This window comes from Hippoglossus hippoglossus, chromosome 17 (genome assembly GCF_009819705.1).
Source record: "Hippoglossus hippoglossus isolate fHipHip1 chromosome 17, fHipHip1.pri, whole genome shotgun sequence".
Lineage (NCBI taxonomy): Eukaryota > Metazoa > Chordata > Actinopteri > Pleuronectiformes > Pleuronectidae > Hippoglossus > Hippoglossus hippoglossus.
The window spans coordinates 12,165,031-12,183,504 of NC_047167.1; the positions used below are offsets into that span (position 1 = coordinate 12,165,031).

Sequence of the window (18,474 nt, forward strand, 5' to 3'; positions counted from 1 at the left end):
GTAAGAAAATCAGGTTTCAAAAGTTTACAGACACTGAAAGCATCACTTTGGCAGCAGGGACTGACAACTTATTCCTTTTTAAACTTTAATATACCTAGAATTCAAATTATTTTGTACCCATTAACCCAAACTTTTTTTTTCTGTGGTGGATGGTTGAAGGGGTGCACAGAGGGAGAGAGATATGATGCAGAGAAAGTGCTGAGGTGAAAAGCAGCTTGGGTACTTTAAAATCCCTGAAGTGCCGTAATTTGCATAAAAAAAAAATCATACACTTTTTAGTCATAACTCAGTCAGATCGAAAATCTGAGGCAGTCAACGAATATTTTTTAGAGTCAGTATAACATTATCTCCAGTGTCCTTTAGGACTAAATGTCCATAAATCTGCTTAGAAACGAAGATACTCCTCTTGTCTGGGAATTTGGAGTTTTCTTCAGTAACAAGGAACTTGATCGCTGTTTGTTGTTTATCCCACAGACTGTTTATAAGGATGGACGATATAACTGCTCCCCAAAAGTGAGGCCGAAGCATCTTGATCGCCACCTGGTGGCTGGCTGCAGTATTGATCATAAGCCCTTCCTCCATGTTAATGGATGGGACAAGGACCAAAGTAAAAAGTCAAATTACACAACACATAAATTTGTTATTAAAGATGACTTCTGTCATTTCAGGAAGCTCTCATCACACTCTTTTTCCAACTTTGACACTTGTTCCCTCACTGTGGACAGTTTCTGTGACATTGGCTCTGAAATGCTGAAGATCAGAGAATGTTTTCAAGTTCACCAGTGCTGAGGAAACAAATAAGTATTCATCATATCATGTCCATGTGTCATACATGTCTCTTTTCAGGTTTTGCCTTTAAACAGAGCAGAAACATGAAGGACAGTGAGGTGGAAAGTGTAGAGTGTGAATAGATAGGGAGAATAAAGTGGATTGGCATAATCCACTTCTTAATCCACTTATTTCAGGCACAAAAGGTTCCAACACCAATGAAAACATGCAGACACATACACATGTATTGATGTTCTACATACAGTTAGTGCTCAATGTTGTTGAATGCACAAGAAATTTGCCAACTCTGAGAAATAAGGCAAAATCTTATGAGTGTGTGTGTGTGTGTGTGTGTGGTGTGTGTGTGTGTGTGTGGTGTGTGTGTGTGTGTGTGTGTGTGTGTGTGTGTGTGTGTGTGTGTGTGTGTGTGTGTGTGTGTGTGTGTGTGTGTGTGTGTGTGAGCTCTGCGCAGCAGGAGCAAGGAACAACCAATCAATCAATGTCGGTCAATGCCCCTCCTCTCTCTAAGGGTGATGTCATGAATTGAGCCCCTTCACTACGATGGGTGGGTGGCTACTCTCTCGTATGTTTTCCTAGCATTAGTTCAGTGGAGGTGGGGATTCCGTGGACATGTGCTTGCATGATTCCTTAGAAAAAAACATGTAAATCTAATCACTAAATATCACACTGTGTCATTTCTTTGTAATTTCTCTTTTCTTTTTAATTGTGATCAAATCTGCCCTCCCCTCTCCTTGTGTCAACCAGGCTTAATAATAATGGGGCGACTACTGCTCCACCGCTGACGTATATACCTGCTGGATAAGCAGCGTTACCAAGGACTGCATAGAGGCCAGGCTCCATCTGTACCTGTCTCAGATAACAGGAGGAAACATACAAAAGAAAAGAGCGGAGGTTACCTTAAAGACAATTTTGTTGACTTGTGTATTTTTACTGATGTTTTCACCAATGTTCAAACACGGAGAAATCCACAATTTCATTCAAGGTAACAAAATGACTTTTCATTTTGGTCTTGGCCTTTTAATTGGTTCACATCTACTTTACCCCTGGCTTCGACATCTCTGCTGTAATTAACAGTGCAAACAACGTATGACGAAGGAAAAGCACTCAATTAACTTAATTATCACGTTAAACAGCAGCATGTGTCGATAACGCTGGAAGTGACATCCTTCAAGCCAACGAAACAACATCGTTAAAAACCTGATCACCATCATAAATTAGACATGAAATATGATTTTCAACCAAGAACGTGGATCTGGCAGTTGGGCAGGTTGTCATCGACAGTCGGCTCCTTGAGCTTTTTAGAAACATCCACAGACAATTTCAAAAACACACTGGCCACAAAACAAACCTATGTCAAGCACACTTTGCATGTAACAACAATTCTGCCGCAGACGCCATTCCATCCATCCAAATGTTTGAAAAGCACATACTTCAGACAAAGTTTTACTGTTTTACAAAAGAACGACTTCAGTCCAGATCCTCAATAATACACTGACACTATGTAGAACCACCAAACTTGTTAAGCAGACTAAAGTTACAGACTTTGCCTTGTCAACTATCTTCGCCCCTGAGCAAAAACACAATGACTCCCGGGGGAACCGTTCTCCAGCTGACTCAGCACTTTGAGTCCACCCAGTTGCAAAAGAGAAAATCTCTACGAATCACCTCAAACCACAGATTTACATACACTTCTCTCAAAGCGACCAAAATATAAACATCACCATCACCAAGGACTTGTTCTTACCCCTTAAAACAGGACTAAAGGTTAGCAATTAAAAGTGTTAGCCTGAGATGATATCTAACGAAAGAGTCGCCATAGCAACAGTAAGAGTGATTCACCGAGCGTGTCAGGCTTCAAAATAAATTTCACACCTCAGTGCACCACGGCCCCACCACCCCCCCGCTGTGAGACATTGTTTGGGTGTGTGTGTGAGTGAGTGTGTGTCAGCAACAAAAACTGTATTTGTTGTTACACAGACTGTACCAGGACTCTAGGAACAGAGTGTCTGTGTCTCATATAAACCTGCCACGACTGTGAGGACATATGTTTTTTTAAGCCTTCTGATTTTTGTTGCATTTTCTGGTGTACATTATTATTTTGACATATTAATCATATGTTTATTAGTATGCCGACATGAAATCTACCGATGTGAAGTTTCTCGATTGTTAACCGCAAATTTCTGGGGGTTTTTTTTGTTCTGAAATGCTCTCGAAGCAGATTTTAGATCAAAGTGCCCTCCATCTTTTTTTCCCACCCCTCCTCGCTCCCTCCTTCTCTTTCTCTCTTCCTCTCCTCTTCTGCCTTCTATTTCATCGGTCTCACACTGGTGCACTGCTCATTAGCTTTCTGTCAGTCTTGGTTTCTGTCTCCCACTCCTTCTCTTTTTTCCCCCTCTTTCTCCTGTGCAGCCGTTCCTCTTTTCCTTTCTTTCCCCCTTTTCGATCCCTCCTTCGCTGCGTGTGAATTTGACAAACACTTCTTCAGGGATCTTCGCCGTTCTCATCACCCTCTCCTTCTTTCAGGCCATTTTCCTGCTTCTTCTGAACCGTTCTCACTCTCTCCCTCTTTGTGTGTCCAATTTTTACATTTTTTTTTTTTGTTTTCTTGCAAGGAATGAAAGCTGGCTCTGAACCTGCCTCCCACATTCCTGAAAAACACACGTACACAAACAAGAATCGTGACTGCTCTACCTAGAGCAGGAGTAAAAATACACCAGCGCAGAGGACTATCGACTTCTCTGCAACCACACACACACACACACGCACACACACACACACACACACACACACACACACACACACTTTATCTGCACACATAAAGATGCACAACACTCAGAGTGCAGCACAGAGACAATATGAACACAATCACACATTAGCGTCTCCTCACAGCCCTGAGCAAGGAGCGGTTGAGAGAAACCAAAGTGGAAATGAGAGGAAAAAGGAGCGAGAGGCAGAAGAAGTGCGAAGAGAAGGCGTGAAAGGAAGCACGTGATGTCGAGTGAGAAGGGAGCTCGACTCTTTCGCTGTAGCGGCTTTCGAACTGGTCTGCAGGGTGAGTTCAGCTGCACTCCTGCTGAAGGGAAGTCAAATCCTCCCATCTGTCCCTCAAACACACTTACTGATCCTTCGCTAATACTTTCTTCTGTTGGAGGAAAACACACAGGACCACTGTCTGCTTTTAGCTCATGTGAGTGTGTGCGTGTGTCTATTTTCAGACGCCGACTCTAAGCACTTGGCGCACATGCAGCAGAGTATCTGCCTTTGTTTACTTCCTGAGTCGAGCATTAAAACCTAAGTTGATTTGAGGAGATGAAAAATTATTTAAATACTTTTGTCGTGCATCATCTTCAGTCAGGCATTACTGAAACAGTAAAAACATGGAAAGCATAATTTAAATCTGTCACGTCTATTTTACCAAACTATAGTACGGTGCCTGTTCTAAACCTGCTTGTTTACAATGGGCTGTTTACTTGGCCTGTGGTGATACTAAAACTCAGAAGAAGAGTTTCTACCCTCAGGCCGTCCGGACCCTCTCACACACACACACATACACACAACCACACTTCAATTCACTTTAACAATCTACAGTATATGAACAAACTTGAAATATCTACACAACCTTCTGTTTCTACCACTGTCACTTGAACTCCAGGTCAGTTTAACTGTAAATATCATCCTGGAAACTTGACTGTATTAACACCTTTTTTCTTTTCTTTAATGTTATTTATATATCTACTGTTTTTTAATGTGGATCCCTTGGTATGTCTGTACAGAAACAGGGCACCCCTCACATTTCACATCATCTTTACCTTGTATCTCGGAGCGTGTGACAAACAAAAATCATTAAAAACCTTGAAGTGACCTGCAGTAATTGAGCCACAGCAAGTGAAGAAGAGCTGCAGGGCTCAGTCCAGAGAACTGTGAAGCTGCGCCACTGCCTGTTTATTAAAAGGTTATTAATATTGAACGCATCGCTTGTTCAAATCCCACCAAATCCGACACTGCACTTCCTTGGGCCCTTAAAAATATACACACCAAGTGTGAAGCTGATAAGATGAGCAGCTCTTGAGATATGGGAGCCAAGACAGACAGAAATTCTGGAGATGACTGCACCACAGCTGCTTTAGTTGAGGGGGGAAAAAAATCAAGACCAAATAAATTCAAACTAGTATGTAATTCAGGCTTGAAAGCACAAAATGACACGGTGCTGGAGCGTGCAGCCACTTTGAGGGGCTCATTTAGAAAGTACTGATTTCAGTTAGAATACCTGCACGGGGGGAAGGTAATACAAATGGCAGAGGAAGGAAGGACATTGCTGGGCTGCAGTGAGCACAAGCACATAATAGACTGTGATGACAAAATGTCTGATAAAATATTGTATAATTTTAAGCTTGTCGAATTCAATCAAGCTAACCAACCCCTGCCCACATTACTTAAGGCTGAATCCAAATCATCAGCGTAACACTAAGCCGGTAGCAGAGTCACGGCAACGTTTTAATGGGGGGAAAAAAGCACCTGAAAAGCACTATTATATTTGTATTTGTGTAATTTAGCATTTTCTGGTTTCTGTTCAGTATAAATTTGCATTAATATCGGTTGTACTTTGTCCTCTCGAGCTGCTTCCATTAAAATGATTCACACACTCTGACCTTTTCCCTCCATTGCATTCACTATGATTATATATTCACTCTGTGTATTGAGCCCAAACTCCACCTGTAATTACGAACTAAACTTTGAATTAATTTAGCGGAGCCACAAAACGCTGCCGTGAGCAAATCATGAGTAATTTTCTACCCCCACTCAGAGCTCGGGGAGTCACCTACTTTACTTTATGGTGGTGTTCTCTTGTCTTATTGTGTCGAGGTCAAGCGTGGCTAATGGCCAAAACATTATTATTGTCACGCTGACAGCGGTGGGTAGAGCCGCAGCTCGCCGCAGCTGAAGGGCACTCGACATCGTGCAAGTCAACTGATGGGTTTGCGGAGATGGAGTGAAAATGAAAAGTGGCTCAATTACCGACTTCACTGTCACAAAGTCGCTTACAAATAAACTCCTGCTGCGGCAGAGCGTTCATTCATCACAGTCGGCTGGAGACTCTTATGGTTTGCATAATAGTGAGAGGATCAATAAAACTGGACCCGTCTACGGAATATATTTCAAGTCGGCCTTTTGTTATGGACAAAAAATACCTGAAACTGAAAATAATATTATCTTCAAACTCCTGTGTGTGACTCAGGCTGAGGAACTTGCTATATATATATATATATATATATATATTTACTTCAATATTACCTTATACATAATGGACAAAAACAGTATACATCCTCATGCAATCATCCTGTGCCACTTTACTCGACCACTTTTCTCTACAAATAATACTTCCATCTGTAGTGAACGGTTTATGTTATGAAGATATTCTATGTATTTTTTTTTATTTTAAGTGCCTATTTTTATTCTCTTTTATACCGTCACATGCTCTCTCGTCTACATTGTTTTTGATGTAGTGAGAGAATTTGCCTAGTGTGGGATCAATAAAGTTTAACTTATCTTATCTTATCTTATCTTATCTGAAGCTATATAGTGACCAATATCAGTTCACAGCAGGGACTTGAAACTAATTAGAGGCGTTTCAGCAACCAAAGAGAAGTTAAACCACTTCTTGACTGTAACAGTAAATTAATCGCAGGTTCAGAATTGGTTCTTGTTTTCTCTGCGTCTAACCCAGCTCATATCATCCATCTAAACAGAATCGCATGTGTGAATATGACTGGGACCGAGAGCTCGTGTAGCCGTGTGAACCAATGACAAATGAAGTACGTAAAACAGTGATATGTCTCAGCTTCAAGTGGAAGAGCGAGCAGATGAACAACAAGCTGCTACAGTGGGTGAGAATTAAATGGAAGCGTAGGAACCAGAATTTCTCACCATGAATATAATGTATGGTGAGAACTGCATATTATTAGTTTATAATAAATATGTCATTATTATTATTAAATATACTATTACCATATGGAAAAAATGTTAGTCAGCATGTCCCTTTACTAATTTTAATATGTCTGCCTTGTCTCAAGGGAGTGTTGGATGAGGGTCATCTGAGGTGAGCACAGTGTGGATTGCCAAGAAAGGAAAATCTGTTGCATCCAGCTATTTCCTGTTGTTTTGGTGGTTTGATTTTAGATTTTATGCTCAATGTTAGATGTGTATGCATATACGGACGAGTTGTCTGTCCGTACTCTGTATTTGTGCACGTCTTCTGAAAGCTTACACAAAACAGGCAAAACAAAGCAGTAACACTGGAAATCATAAGGGGGCAGCAGTGTAGCCAAAGGTTCAAGAGAGACGACCGTAGGACACGAAGAAGTAATTTCAACCAGTTTGCAAGTTGGACCACCGCCATTTACAACTCAGATGTTTCCTTGAGACATACATTATCACAACCTCCTCCACCATCGCCATGTTTGTTGTTGTCAGGAACTCGCAAATCTGCTCTAACCTCTGAAGGATGTATTTGTTTACAACCATGCAAACGCAATGGGTGCATGGAAGCATGTGGGCAGTGACGGTTACATTGATTGAAACGGACAAATCTCTTATCGTACGTAAAGGCAGCGAAAATGACTCATAAGTCTAATAAAGCCACTTGTAGAAAACCCTGCATAGGTTGTTGTTTACTATGATTTGTTCCCATTTTCAAAAGAAAACGTGGAATGGCTGAAAAGGTCTAATATCTACTCACATTATACATAATAATGGGCTTTGAAGGTTGTGCTTGTGTATTCAGCAGCTATTACAGGAAAGAAGGAGTCAGAGTTTTCAGTAAACACACACACACACACACACACACACACACACACACACACACACACACACACACACACACACACACACACACACACACACACACACACACACACACACACACACACACACACACACACAGATTTGTGCAAAAAAATCCCTGGTTCCCTCTAGTACTTTTCATGGAAAATTGAATTGACTTTGGTGAGAACTCCAGCAAAAACCAGGTGAAATATGTTTTTATCAATACCTCTGAGAGTGCTTGGTGAACAAAACAGGCGGTCGGAGGGGACACCTCCCAAGGTGACTTCTCCTCCACCATGATGGCGTCCAGCGTGGCCTTCTCGAGGATGACATCGAAGGACGTGCCGGGGAAGTGGAGCTGGCGCACGTCCATCTGATGCCAGGTCATACCGGGGCAGTCGCTGTACCTGGCGCCCATTGTGCTGATGCACACCGAGGAGTAGTCTATGTTGGTGATGGAGCGGTAGCCGGCAATGTACATGTCCCCACTCATGCTGCTGTTTCCGCAACCTGAAGGCAAAAACAAACAAACGAGAGATAAGGTGACCGCCAGACAGGTTGGGGGAGGGAAAAACATAGGGGGGGTGGAATGAGGAGAGGAAGAATCAAGAGAGGGGGGGGAGATGCAAAACAATATTTCTCTGATAACTCAAATCCCCAATATGTTTTTCAGAATGAGTAAACGATGGTGTGATCAATAGAGCAACAACATGTGATTACACAGAGAGCTGCTATCATGACAACAGCTATTGAAAGGATTGGGACCACCTCCTGCGGTTGATGACACACACACACACACACACACACACACACACACACACACACACACACACACACACACACACACACACACACACACACACACACACACACACACACACACACACACACACACACACACACACACACACACACGTCTCCAGCTTATTCTAACGTGACGACTCCAAACAAATCATTCACCAGCAACAAGGTTCCAACTTGTCGCTCCTCTGCGGGCGACAGATGGATGAAAGCCAAGCAGAGAAACAAAAAAGGGGAATGAAGAGAAGTGATGATAACCTCTCATGCAGCAAGAAAAAAATGAAAATAATCTACTGAACGCAGCATCTCGCCTTTTGGATCAGATGACTCATAGATCAAGTAGATGGAGGAGGAGGAGTGGGTGGAGAAGACGGGGAAGAAGAAAAAGGAAAAGATAGGAGTGAGAGGAAGACTATATGGGGGAGGCACATACACTAACTCAATGTGTATATTCTGATTTAGCGAAGTTGGATTTCTTGTGCGTTGGCCTACAAAACTCTCATGTTATCTTGTACCTTAAAGTGTGTGTGTTTGTGTGTGTGTGTGTACCCGCCTGGGAAAGAAGGGTGGGGGATGATACGTGGGGCTGCGACTTCCGGCAGCATGTTGGCTTTGACACCTCTGTTGCGAACGTGTGGCTTGCGCTTGTTATCACCTTACTGCTTCTACTCATTACCAGGGTCCGTAAGCTCGATGTGTGTGTGCGTGTGTGTGAGAGACTGATTCTGTTAGCACCCTCACACACTCAGCAACACATTTGTAACTTCTTGGGAGGTGTGTGTCGGTGCCGAACATGCAGAAACCTCATGTTGCACATTAATAGCAAGCATTAATTCACACGTATAGACAGGAAGCAGATGTGAGATAAAAACTGAAAACAGAATTAAAGTAGCAAGGAGATAGAAACATACTTCACTCCACAGATACATTAAGACATTGCAGAGCAAGGGCATCCTGTGCCACAAATACTCCAGCAGAGCTGTTTGTTTTTAGACATCAGAGGGCCGGGTGCCCCGATGGCTCCCCCCGTGACGTTGGCTTCAAAACAAGAGAGGAAATACGTGAGCACTGATGGCTGGAATATGAGAGAATGCACCGGAGTTCAATTACACAGGCTCGACAGGTTATTTTAGATGCCGCACTCTGCGTGCGCCAAAAGAAAACAACGGCTTCTTCATAGAAACACTGAAAAGGGTTTGAAAAAAAGTTAGCATCATCCGTCATGAAAACAAAGCCAATCATTTCAGAACCACTGTCCAGTTTGGTGTCAGAACGAGGCGCTGAGGCCTTGTCTCATGCCCACATTTGGTGCTCTGCAGAGTGAGTTAAATCCCTCCTGCACTCCCCTCTCGGATCCCCAAAGCACGCCAGACATTGTTTCCAAAGGGTTCTCCCCGCTGACACAGCTATGTGTGTTAGTGTGTGTTTCTTTTTTCCATGCACTCGGCGCGGAGGAAGGGGTGTCACATGACGGCTTATTCCTAGGGGTTGTCACGACAATTATAGTTGCCAGGCTGTCATCAAGGACACTACTCTCATTTTGGGTATGTGACATCAGCTGGTGCCCCCCGCAACCTCTGACCTTTATACACAAACACGGGGGTACTGCGTGTTTGTGTGCGGGTGGACACCACAGTGAAAGTACCGTGTGTGTTTTGTGACAAATGCATATTCAGGCCAGTCTGGAGCCTGCAGGAGTCGGTTTTTCCTCCAGCTGGAAGCGAGAAAGTTAAAACCTCCCGATTGCCAGAGAACGCATCCTAACCGGATTATCCAGAGCGGCAGAGAGAGGGAGGCACACTAAAGTTAGAGGTGTCATATCACCTCATTCTGCTGCCTGTGTGCGTGTGTGATGGAAAATTTGAGTCCCGGTCTTAAAACGTATCATACCACTCATAACAAGTCTGCAAAAAACTAACTGTGGTGACCAGCCGTCATCTGTTGGAGACCTGTGTAAACTCTGTGTTAGTCATGTTTGCAGTGTTTGTCCTTTTAGGCAGGAAATTCCGCACAAACAGTAGAAGAAGTGGACTTGGGGTAAGGTCAGAGAGGAATGTTGTCCAAACATGGAGGTGCTTCTTTCCTGCAGACTCCTGGAGATGCTATGTCCAACAATGGTATGAGGTTGCATGTCTGATTCAGAGGCATTCAAGAGAAAGCTGAACATGTGACTCTCACAGCGATGGGGAAGCTCCACAGGAAAAGACAACTCGCAGCGTTCCTCTGCTGCTCATAAATGAAAGGCTTACATGTTTGGTAACAAGTTTTCCCTGAATAACAACGGATGAAGTGGTGACAGGCTTAACAGTAAAAGATGGTTAAATTCCTGATGGTTAGAAATACTGTTCTAGATTTGAATAATCATTAAGACAGTGCATGAAAAAAAGTTAATCAAGGTAAATTCTCTCGAGCATCAACCTGTATGTGCAGCATTGGTTTGGTTTGCTTCAATGAAAACATGACGCAAACCAGTGGCAACGAGCCAGCAGGACTGAGTCTTAAGTGTGATTATATTTAGATTTTTTTTACAGAGAAAATGCGTCAGTACTTTTTGAACAGTTACAGCAAATTCTAACGCTTTAATAATAATAATAACCTTTATCATTTTGGACACGATGATCATGATTAGAAATTTTCCACTCTGATGACTAAGTTTCTTCGATAAAAAGGAGGAGGATAATTTTAATTCAATGCATCAAGCCCTTGCCATGAATTTAAAAGCATGCTATTTCTGTCATTTTCCACAGAGCATGACACTTTTCATGGCTCACCTTCTTTAATGTACAGTTCAAGTGTAAAGGATAATGTGACTGTATAGTGCACTGGTATATATATATATAAACTAGACACAGTGTTTTTTCATCTAATAGGTACTGCTCCCACTGAATATCTGCAAATCCATTTATACTTTGTTCAATATAATGCAATCACATCCAAATTTGAACAGCTTTAACTGATCCTGCAGTAGTAATTCCATTAGTTTAGATCCAAGCTCCTTCACTCTTCCCTAAACATGAACCAGTTGAGATTTGACCTTTGAGCTACCACACTGACCTCCCTCAGCACAAACAGTGACTCCCTGGAGTCCATCTATGGTCAGGAGGGGTGGTGGGTGGGGAACCCCTGCCAGTGAGCCAGCGGTGTAAAAATATCAAAGCTGCTATCTCTGAGCTGAGCCAAGCGCAGCAGTGGAAACTCCATGATGTCAGAGACACGCGGGATATTCATTCACATCCCAGATTGGTTTTGACACATTAAGGATGGGGAAGTGCAGCCAGCACTGATTAAAGGTGATGGTCACATGCGCTCAAGCAACAACACCCCGTCGACCACCCCGCACATGCGATAGGCGCCTCTGGGTTAGCCCGAGGTAAACAGACGCCACAGTGAAGCCTCAGAAAGTTCATCTGTATCTTCTGTAAATGTCAGCAAATGAGAAGAGCCGAAGATGGTCCTGTGTTTGTCTGTCAAGTTTCTTTAAATACATGCACATCGATCATGTGGCTGCATGTAAGAGTATTCTCCTGATGAATGTGTGTATGTGGTTTATTATGAGTCAAAACAAAAAACAGACATATGAAAAGAAGTAAACTGCTTTAGATCAAAATTGACAAATTATTTTCATGTTAGTAAATGTTTGCACTAATGTTGATGCAGTTTTGTGCTCAGAGTGTGTTTAAAAGGTCCAGTGTGTAAGATTTAGGTCGAAGGGATCTATTGGCAGAAAATGAATAGAAAAATAAACCTAGTGATGTTTTCACGAGTGTGTTTCATCTAAATTGCACAAATTGTTATTTTCTTTACCCTAGAATGGTCCCTTTACATTAAATACATTATATTTAGAGAGAGTGGGTCATCTTCACGGAGACCGCCATGTTTTTTAGAGTAGTCCAAACTGGACAGACTAAACACCTTTTTCTCTTTTATGACAACTGAAGGCTACCACAGTTTCTCTCTCATATTTGCCAGGGGAGGGTAAGGTGAGGGGTATTCAGCTGCAACATGCAAATACACCACTAGATGTCACTAAATCCTACACACTGAACCTTTAACTGAGATGGTGAGTCGTCGCGTCAGATCACAAGAAGCCTGCACGTGTGCCTGTGCTTGTGTGGGGGCGCACCAGGACGATGATGAAAGTAGACAGCGTCACGCTGAGCCTTGTTTTAACCAATTATCTCATGTTATCTGGCCCCCCAGTTATGGTCCACTGTTATCTGATTAATTAGACACAAATGTTTATATGACAAGCATTTGTGAACATGTGCACCCAATCACAGTCTATAATCTGTTTGACCTGTAAGGACTCTGCTCTGAGAGGGGAGGTGGCCTGGTGAACTTTATAAATGGAGATACAGCTCTGATTCTTTGATAGTGACGATTCAGGGCAGGAGAAGGGGACATACAGGTGGAGAGAATGGAGAAAGAGAAGACACTGGAGGAGAGAGGTTATAGAAATGAAGTAAGAGTCGGGAGAAGGAGAACAAAAGAGGTCAAAATAAAATATGGAGAGGTAGAGAGCAATAAAACAAACTTTCACAGAGAAGCATGATGGAAACTAGAACTAGCACACAGCACATAGCTCTGTCTATAGGTGCAACAGTCCCCTTAAGCCAATAAATCTGTCCAGATCGGGACATTATCATCTCCATTGTAGAAGAATGATGAAGGTTTTTTTTCCATCAAAATTCAACAATTATTCGATGGAAAAATAGTAAAAATCTCAAAACACAAACAAATCCCACAATGTTAAAAGAAATGTCTTGGACTGCACTGAACTGCGCCAAATTTGGCCCAGGTCCTTCCAGCAAGTTGTACTGTTGTTGTTTTTGTTTGATGTACATTGAGTTCATTTACTTTATTTAAATTGACTTTATTCAAAATGTCTTCACTATTTTTCTCACTTCATATTCTTTGTCAGAGCTCTTATTGCTGACCTTTCATTCTTGCTGACCTTGTTTTTTTAGTGTGCTCCTCTAAGTGCAATTGTACCAGCCTCCATTTCCACTGATGAAGGGATGTCTAAACATACAGAAATAGATGTGTGGTTACATGTGTGTCTCACCATCTCTGCATCTCCACTAGATAAAGATATTCTGTATTTTCACGTTTTCAGAGAAGTTGCATCAGCAGAGAGGCCAGATGAAATTCTTTTAAATGAAAAAAAAAAAACTGTGCTTTTCCGGCAAGTTCTCCTCAGAAGTCTCTTCTTCCCGGCGCTCACAAAAGCAAACCTCAGTTACATAACCGAGTGTACGAGATAATTAGCGGCTGAATAATTAAGCATGTGCCCATGACAGTGTGACTGTTTGATGGAGTGTGAGCCAGTGTGTGTGTGTGTGTGTGTGTGTGTGTGTGTGTGTGTGTGTGTGTGTGTGTGTGTGTGTGTGTGTGTGAGTGTGAGTGATGGAGGACTTTTGGAAGGACTCCATTGTATGAATCTGCTTCTTTGTAGTGGCATGCAGCCTAAAGCTTCTTTCAGATCCAAAACACCAGCAGGCAGCAGGAATGGGGGCTTGGCGATTAATTAAACTCAAAACTTTTGCATTAAAAACGTACGTTTGCACTGATCAGAATCTGTGAGCGGAAAACCATTCTAGCAAGTGAAAGCTCTTTACCTTCCCAGTGCATTTGCAACTGCTCAACACTTGGTCATTGTGCGTAGTGATGTTTAAGACACTGGAGGCGGGAAAGGTCAGTCTCCGAATCCTTTGATTGGTCAATTTCAACACTCACAGTCTCTGGCCTGCAGGGAGACCAGGACGTCACTTAGTTGCAAAGGCAATTGTGGACTTACATAATGACATTTTTAATAGTCGCTATGCATTTTAAGACATTCAAAATTCACAGTACAGATATTTGGAATGATTTTTCATTTTGGATGTTTTGATGTCTAATATTAAAATCATGATGACTATATTATTTGAAATAGGAATATATCCACAATGTTCATTCTGGATATCAAAAATGTAACTCTGGATATCTGAAAAAGAATTCAAGGTGACGTCATTTGTCCTAGAAAGAAAACCGTTGAGGATATCTGAAATGTTCTTTTTTGAAAAATATTATATTTGTAATATACTGTTTATCTAGCTACCAAACATTTTACACTAATTTATTCAAATGGCTTCTAAGATGTTGTATATATACATAACAATATAATTGTATTAGAGTGAGTTTGAGTTAGGTTCGATTCACTGGAGAGTGGCTCATGTGATGATGCATTTCAGGGATCAAACCAATCAGCCATCAAAGGTCATGGTCAGTATTCCAGGAGACCAATCAAAAGAAGAGAGAGGTCAGCCAATGTCAGTTGGTGATGGACACTTCTGAGAGAGTAGGGAGGGTCGAGCAAGCACTCGCCCAATTATTGCATGACTCACTATTGTGCACTTGTATCACATGCACATACATGTGTGGGTTTTGAGATTAATTAATGGCCATACCTTAGTAAATGGCTCCACCCCACCCCCACAACAATTAAAAACAACAGACAACTTTTGAAATAAACCTGCTGTGCTCTGGTGAAGGTCTGGAGATGGAGGCTGACACATAGAGCGCTAACATGAAGGGTGGGCAGCTGTCAGACAAAGTGGGCGAGCCGAGAGCAGCAGGGGTGACTTAAAGTGTACGTGTGGTAGAGAGCCCGAATGATGCAATTGGATCTGCCCTCGCTGTGTAGCCAAAGTGGACGGACACACACACGCACACACACACACACGAACACACACGAACACACACGAACACATATAAACACAGCATGAGTCAGGTGTGTAAGTGCAGATCAGGTCCTTGTAAGGAATGATGTTGTGGCCTATTATACTTCCAGAGACACAACAACGGCAATAAACAAACCTCCTTTGAAATAATAACTTCACAATCTATGACTAAGTACGATCACAATTAACTACTCATAAAACATGTCTACTAGCTGTTGTGTCCTCGTCTGTCTCCCTCACAGTTTCCATCCCACTCGAGCGGCTGCACAAAACTCTCATTAGATCCATCAACGCCCCACACGGCATCAAAGTACATTCATCATCACATCGCCTGTCACAAATAGAGGTGGATTTAATTTCCACTAACTGATCACCATTCTTCCAAGAGGTATCTGTTGGACAGACTTTTAGGGGCTCAACAGAGTTGTGATCTGGTGACAGCACATACCATGGCATGTGATTCACATCGTTGTCATTCAACAGTTTGGTCACCTCTCACACAGTAGTGAAGAAGAAGGAGATGTGAGTTCTCAGAGTATTTTAGCCTACTCTAAAATTGCCATTTAAAATCTTTGGCCACAGTTGCGGTGTGGCTATAGGAACATCAGGTCGGCCCACTGGGACAGACATGTTAGAAGTATTGGATTTATTGGTATTAATATTTTTAAAGTCCAGGGGAAATTTATCTAAATCAGCCTGTGTGTAATGGGCTGTTTTCTCGGCCTGTGGTCATGCTGGTTGCTGCAGTAATTGAGCCGTGGCGTACTACTCAGACTGCAGAACCCTGAAGCTGCTTCACCACTAGCTGCACAAAGAGCTGTTCACCTGTTTATTCAAAGCTCGGTGAAGCTCGACTCAGTACGAAGAACAGGAGAATCAGTTGTCTTTGCTGTTAGTGTGAAAGTGTCCGTTGTTGGGAACGAGGATGAGTCCCAGCCGCCGCTGTTACAGAGAGCTGGTCGCCTGTTCATTTAGGTTTTATTAATATTGAACTTATCACGTGTCCAAATCGCACCAAAGTCAACACTGCACTTTCTTGGGCCTTAACAAAACACATGTCACGTGTGAAGCCAAACAGATGAACAGTTCTCAAGATCAGACAGATAAACAGAGATTTCGGGAATCTGGAACTATTAGATAGATGGCCAACATGTTGGATGGATTTACATTCCAATCATCTGTCTCACTGATTTAAGTCCTTTTTCCATCAGTCTGTTGTGTAAAAATGTGGCTACTAAAACATGTATTTTTCTTGTCGTTGTTTTACTAAAATACACTTTGGGAGTCACGCTTAGCTTTTTTTACTTGTGTTTTTAAGAACACAAACTTAACTTTGACTATTTAATCAAAGAGTTTCATGCACATATGACCCTTGAGAATGATCCATTCAATGATGTATTTTCCTCCATTTTCTTCATACTAAAATCTCACCAATCACTAAATCTACAAGTTAAGAGACACTTCTACTGTTTCACGTCATCTGGAAAATCCCCAGCACCGTGGACACGTCATCGGCTCTAATCACAATTGCTCATTACAGGCTGCAGTGCAGAGTATCCCAACAGTATGAGAGATGTGACGCATGAGGGGCTCCCATTATGTAAATAAAGCAGGGTTTTTTTTATTCAAAAGCAAATGCAATCCCATCAGCTTCCTCAGTTAGTTTAAATACACAGAGTGTGGCGTCTTCACACTGCAGTGGAAAAATCCATATTGTCGCAGCCTTCGTCAGGTCATACAACTCACATGAGTAACACCCTGGAGGAGCCTGTCCAGGGCTGTTTGCTTCCACATTTTTGTTAACAGCTGTGTCTGTCAACAGCTCTCCCCTCGAACTCCCCTCCATATTTATTATAGCCACGTTGCGTCAGTTGCAGACACACCAATATTTATTTTTCCATGAGGCTGTTCTAGCAAGAGAGAACGTGGCTGCATGTGTGTGTGTGTGTGTGTGTGTGTGTGTGTGTGTGTGTGTGTGTGTGTGTGTGTGTGTGTGTGTGTGTGTGTGTGTGTGTGTGTGTCCTCCTGCACTGTTCTCTTTCTGTTTTAATCCCTCAGTCAGTCAGTCAGTCGGTGGTGTAGCAGCAGAGAAGAAGGTCATGACTCAGCAAGAAACTGAGTGTGTGTGGATATGCGCATGTGCAATCATATTCACAAGAATCGTTTCTCTGCTCCATTTAATCTGTGATTAATCCTCCACACCTGCACCGTGACCTGCGTGGCACGCGCACGCGCACACACGCACACACACCCACACAAAAACTCTTATTCTCTCTTAGTGAGGACACTCATTGGCATAATGAGTGTCCTCTCTCTTAGTGAGGACACTCATTGGCATAATGCATTCCCTAGCCCCTTACCTTAACCCAAAACAATCCAAACTAAATCCCTAACTCATCCCTTACCTAGTCCTAGTACCAACCCTAAACCTAAAACCAAGTCTTAACCCTCAAACAGCCCTTTGAAGAAGTGAGGACCGGCCAGAATGTCCTCACTTTCCAAAAATGTCCTCACTCTGTAGGGTCTATACTTAAAATGGTCCTCACAAAGCAATAGGTACAGGACAAGTCCCCGTCAACACACTGTGGGACCAGAGGGAGGGAGCACATCAGGACAAGGACATTGCAGCTCCTGTGTCCCTCCAGAGGAGACGGGTTTCATCTTCACTCTATAAGGGTAGTGCGCACACATGCGTCGACAGAACCAACCACAGTAGTTACACACATACAGGAAAAAGCAGGTCCCTTCTTACATTTCAACAACAGCCCCAATAACATGCTGTTTGGATGCAAGTCCCCCAGACATCACTGTTTCTTCCTTGTAACCGCATGCAATGAAGTTTTGATGCAGACTTTCTCAGCAGGCAAATAGCACATTAAAAGTCAGAGAGATGACGTGTTTGAAATAGGACTGTGAATGAACAGAGACGAGCTCAGAGACAATAGCAACAGTTAGATGTTGCCGTGACATTTCACTGCGAGAATAACTGTCGGTTTAAATCAGCCTTTTCTTCTCCACTTGTGTGTGAGCTAAGATTTAAATGAGGCCAAAACATTGAAAAATCGCAGTGTCCCAGTGAGTGTGATGTTGGTGGATAGTCTGACACATGCCGTGAACAAGAACACAAATACAAACGCATAGAGAGACGCACACACACACACAGGTCGTTTTGAGAAGGGGGCAGAGAAAATAACAGCAGTATAGACATTTTCAATTAGCCACCTACCAAGACCACGTCTGTGAGAAAATGAAACGGCTGAAAAAGCACAGGTATACTGAAGTTTGACACTGACACACACACACACACACACACACACACACACACACACACACACACACACAC

The 18,474-nt window shown here is 42.6% G+C and overlaps 1 protein-coding gene across 1 annotated transcript in view; it reads right to left on the reverse strand.

Annotated features, from left to right (window-relative positions):
- The window catches only part of ece2a (endothelin converting enzyme 2a), a 71,957-nt gene that overhangs the window by 27,751 nt on the left and 25,732 nt on the right, over positions 1 to 18,474 (reverse strand). Inside the window, exon 3 of the mRNA XM_034614599.1 lies at positions 7,838 to 8,121. Coding sequence (XP_034470490.1) covers positions 7,838 to 8,121 — 284 coding nt within the window. The remainder of the gene's footprint in view (positions 1 to 7,837; positions 8,122 to 18,474) is intronic.